The 4,133-nt window shown below is 51.4% G+C and overlaps 1 protein-coding gene across 1 annotated transcript in view; it reads left to right on the forward strand.

Annotated features, from left to right (window-relative positions):
- The window catches only part of HAUS5 (HAUS augmin like complex subunit 5), a 10,360-nt gene extending 7,172 nt beyond the window's left edge, over positions 1-3,188 (forward strand). The window contains exons 15-19 of the mRNA XM_007954882.1: positions 1-101; positions 328-439; positions 523-655; positions 2,789-2,921; positions 3,071-3,188. The exon at positions 1-101 is cut by the window's left edge and continues 24 nt beyond it. Coding sequence (XP_007953073.1) covers positions 1-101; positions 328-439; positions 523-655; positions 2,789-2,921; positions 3,071-3,188 — 597 coding nt within the window. The remainder of the gene's footprint in view (positions 102-327; positions 440-522; positions 656-2,788; positions 2,922-3,070) is intronic.
- Positions 3,189-4,133: the final 945 nt, after the last annotated feature.

The raw sequence follows: 4,133 nt of genomic DNA on the forward strand, positions 1-4,133 counted from the left end.
GTGGCACCACAGAGCCAGAAGCTGCTTCACTGTCTGGAGGAGCAGGCCCGGCATCTGCCCCGCCTTCTGCTGAGCACCCTGCTACGGCACAGCCCTGAGGGGTGAGACGGGAGCTACCCCGTATTCCTTTCCCACTCTCATGTCCTGGGCTCCCTCCAAAACCCTAACCCAGATCTCTAGTATTCCCAGACCCTTGAGTCGTTGTCCTTGCTCTGGCATCCCAGTCCCCAGATCCACTTCTAAGTTCTTAACACCCCACCTCTAAGCCCCCAGAACCTGTCCCTCCTTTCTGTGCCCTGCCCTACCCAACCCAGAGTTTCACCCCAGGTTGAAGCCCCTGCCCACGGTCCTACAGTCCATCCACCAGCTGCACCCTGCATCCTCAAGGGGCTCCAGCTTCATAGCACTAAGCCACACACTGGGGCTCCCTGCAGGGAAGGTGAGTACCTGTCTGCCATGACCTGTTCTTTCCCCACTCCCCCCCAGCCCTGCTCAAGGTGACTGTCTTTCCTCCTGCTCCAGGCCCCAGAGCTGCTCCTCCCAAAGGTTGCTTCTCTGCGCCAAGAGCTTCTGTTCCTCCGAGACCAGTGGCGTCTCCGGTGCTGGGATCTGCTCCACGTGAAGACAGGCCTGCCACCAGGACCCTCTGCCCAGGGTGAGCCTACCCCACTTCCAGTATCCAGCATCCCTGCGTTTCCAGCACTGCCAGCCTCCAGAAGTGGTACCAAACAACACCTGTCACTCACACAATGCTTACAGTATGCTGAGTACTTTAAACATGCTCTCTTGTTTGATATGCACAGCAACCCCATGAAGTAAATGTTATGTTCTTCCCGTTTTACAGAAAAGCTGAGACTCGGGGTTTATCTAGCATACCCAAATAGCAGAGCAGGAAATTGAATCCAGGCAGTCAGTTGTGGGTCTGTGTCTTAATCACTAAGCTACACAGCCCATTGAATTGCCAAGTACTCATTTGTCACTATCAAGCAGCATGCTTAGTAGGTAAAAGTGAGGCTGTGGAATTAAACGACCTGGATTCTCTTCTCGACCCCATCTCTTCCTAGCTGTGTGATCTTTGTGCCTCAGTGGGGTTGGGATAATTATAGTACCTTACAGAATTGCTGGAAGATGACCCAAACAGGGCGCCTGACTTACAATAAGCACTTTGAGTGTCTTCAGTATGGTTACAATTATTGTTGTCTACACACAACCACTTTGAGTGCTTATCACAGAAGGAAGGGATTACTAAGATGCCCAGTTTACGTGCAAGGAAAGTGACACTCAGAGAGGGTCATTCATTCAAGTATTCACTCAAGTACTCTCTGGCTGGCTGCCGGGTGCCAGGCCCAGAGTATTCAATGAGGGCTGAGGCAAGAGCAAGGAGCACAGAATCAAAGGGTAAATAGAAGAGGTGATTTGACGAGAAATGAATCGGGAGTTCCATCAACAAAGCCTGGAGAAAGAGACCACTCTCAGGTCTTTGCAGGGGTCTCCCTGCCCTCCCCTGCTCCATAGGGAGGGAATAGTGTGCAGCTCAGCAGAAACAGCCCAAGACTTAGCACACCTTCTTCCCACCTCATGGACATGTTGAACTTTAACACATCTGTAGCAGAACTCTTGATTCCCTCTACTCTGAAAGGCAGTTGTGCTCCTCCTCATCCAGTTGCAAAAGTCAGAAACCCAGGAGTCATCCCTGATTCCTCCCACTCCCTCATACACACCCCACCTCTACCTCCAAGCAGACAGTTGGTATCTGAGAGCTCTCCTATCACTCCCTGGCTTACTAGCCTAAGGCTCAGATAATTCCACCTAACCACTTATATAGGAGCTCTGGTAGCATGGTGCCTAAGGCACTTGACTGCTAACCAGAAGGCTGGCGGTTCAAACCCACCAGGCACCCCTCGGAAGGAAGATGGGGCAATCTACTCTATAGTGATACTGCCTCAGAAACCCAAGGAGGGGTCGCTATGAGTCAGGTCTGACTCGACGGCACATAACAACAACAACAACCACTCATATGGCTGACATAGCTAAGGCTCAGAAAGGGCAGTTATGTGCCCCAGGGCAAGGTCACAGGACAAGGATGAAATGGAGCCAAGTTCAGGCCTGAGAGTTCTGACCATGCTGATAATCCGTACTTGCTGAGTTCCCTTCTGGGAACGTGGAGAGGGACTAGACCAGTCATAGTCCTCGGGAGGAAACACTGATAGAGTAAAGGTCTGCGACAGTCTTAAGGAGGAAGCCTTCAGATGAGGAATGTGGGAATGCATTCCAGGAGGAAAGGTGGGCCTTAGGGGATAGGTAAGGTTTTTCCCAGCAGTGGTGAGTAGAGGCCACATGATGCAGACCCTCAAATATTAGGGTGAAAAGCTTGAATTTTTCCTGGGGACACTGGGGAGCCCTGGAGGGTTCTAAGCAGGAGAGGGAAAGGATGGATCGGGTTTAGGCTTCAGGAAGATCACTCTAGGTGCCATGTAAGAGGGTGGACCAAACTGGGAGATTGAGGCTGGAAACTTAGGAAGGAGCCTTGGAGGAAAGGGAAAGAGGGAAGGAGGGCAGAAGAAATGGTCAGAAAGCTGAGTGGATGGGCCATAGAGATTGACGAGGAAAGGAGGAAGGTGTCCAGCATGAGGCCTGGAGCTCTAATCTGATAGATGGTATGATTGCTCTTGAGACGAGGACCTGGGAGGAGAGAGAGATTTGAGGTCAGGACTAGGTGACTAAGGGACTTGGTGACATCATGAGGGAGCCAGAGAACTTAAGGCTGCTTCTGGTTTCTGACCTCCAGAGCTCCTACAGATCCGTGCATCACAGGAAAAGGAGCAGAAGGAAAGCCTGGGGCAGGCTCTGAATCGGTTGGAGAATTTGCTGAAACAGGCACTGGAGCGAATCCCTGAGCTTCAGAGAGCTGTGGGAGACTGGTAAGAAGGGGATGCGACGGGGCCAGGACTGAGCTGGGTGGAAGAGTCAGGTATCAGGCTGGGCAGCTGGTGAGGAGCAGGCCATGTTGGGGAGGCCAGTGAGGGTCTGGAGTACTGGCCCTCTCTCTTGACACCATCCCCTTCCCCAGGTGGGAGCAGCCGGGCCAGGCCGCCCTCTCTGGGGAGCATCGCAAGGGCCTTTCCCTGCCCCAGTGGCAGCTGCGCTGGGTCCAAGCTCAGGAGGCCCTGCAGCAGCTGTGCAAGTGAAGAGGGGGCTCAAACAGGAGTCAAGAGCGTCACATTTGTTCACGTCAACACCCACCTCCCCTAATAAAACATTTGTAAGAAGGCTTTGTCTGGATTTGTCAGCCCATTGTCTACCTACACCTGTAGTCCCTCCTTACAAGTGCTATACTGCCACTCTTCTAAGCTCCCTTGCCTCCTGCCCTTTCGTCCCACCAAAGCTAAGAAACTAGGGTGCATAGGATCCTACCCTGAAACTCCATCACTTTCACTCTCAGGGAAGAGTAATTGAGTGTCTCTGAGCACTGATACAGGACTGAACAAAACTGACTAAAGTCCGAGTATTCCAGGCTAGGGGGACAATTGACAAGATTAAATAAGCAAAATATATCTTATCTTCTTAGAAAACAAGAACCACTGTGTAGAAAAATAAAGCAGGATGTTGGACGTACAAATTTAAACAGGGTGTCTACACAAACCACGGCCTCATCTACCCTGAGACTAGAACTAGTGGCACTCAGCTACCACCAGGGCAATCTACTAGATTCTCTCTAATCTGACAGAATGGGAGGAAAATGTGGTAGAGGACCTCATTTTTGTGTGTGTGTGTGTGTGTGATTTGGGTGAAAATTTACAGAGCAAATTCACCTTCCATACAGCAGTTCTCATATACATTGTCTCATGACATTGACCACAGTTTACCACAATGCAATATCTCCCCTCCCACTTCCTCCCGACAGTCACTTCTTCCCTGTGTCCATCCCACCATGCACTCCTGCCCCCTGAGCTGTCTCCTGTGCATAAGCAGCCCTTCTTTCTCCCATGATCTCTCCAAGGAGTGTATCTATCTCAGGGAAATGTTCAACTCATATGCCTGTCTATTGTTGGCTGGAAGCCACAGGCATGAGTTCAACTCCAGACCTGAAGGGCAGCTAGGGCCATAGTCTCAATGGTTCCACCAGGCTCTAT

Source organism: Orycteropus afer, unplaced genomic scaffold (assembly GCF_000298275.1).
Source record: "Orycteropus afer afer isolate SDZICR_OR568_19922 unplaced genomic scaffold, OryAfe1.0 scaffold00476, whole genome shotgun sequence".
Lineage (NCBI taxonomy): Eukaryota > Metazoa > Chordata > Mammalia > Tubulidentata > Orycteropodidae > Orycteropus > Orycteropus afer.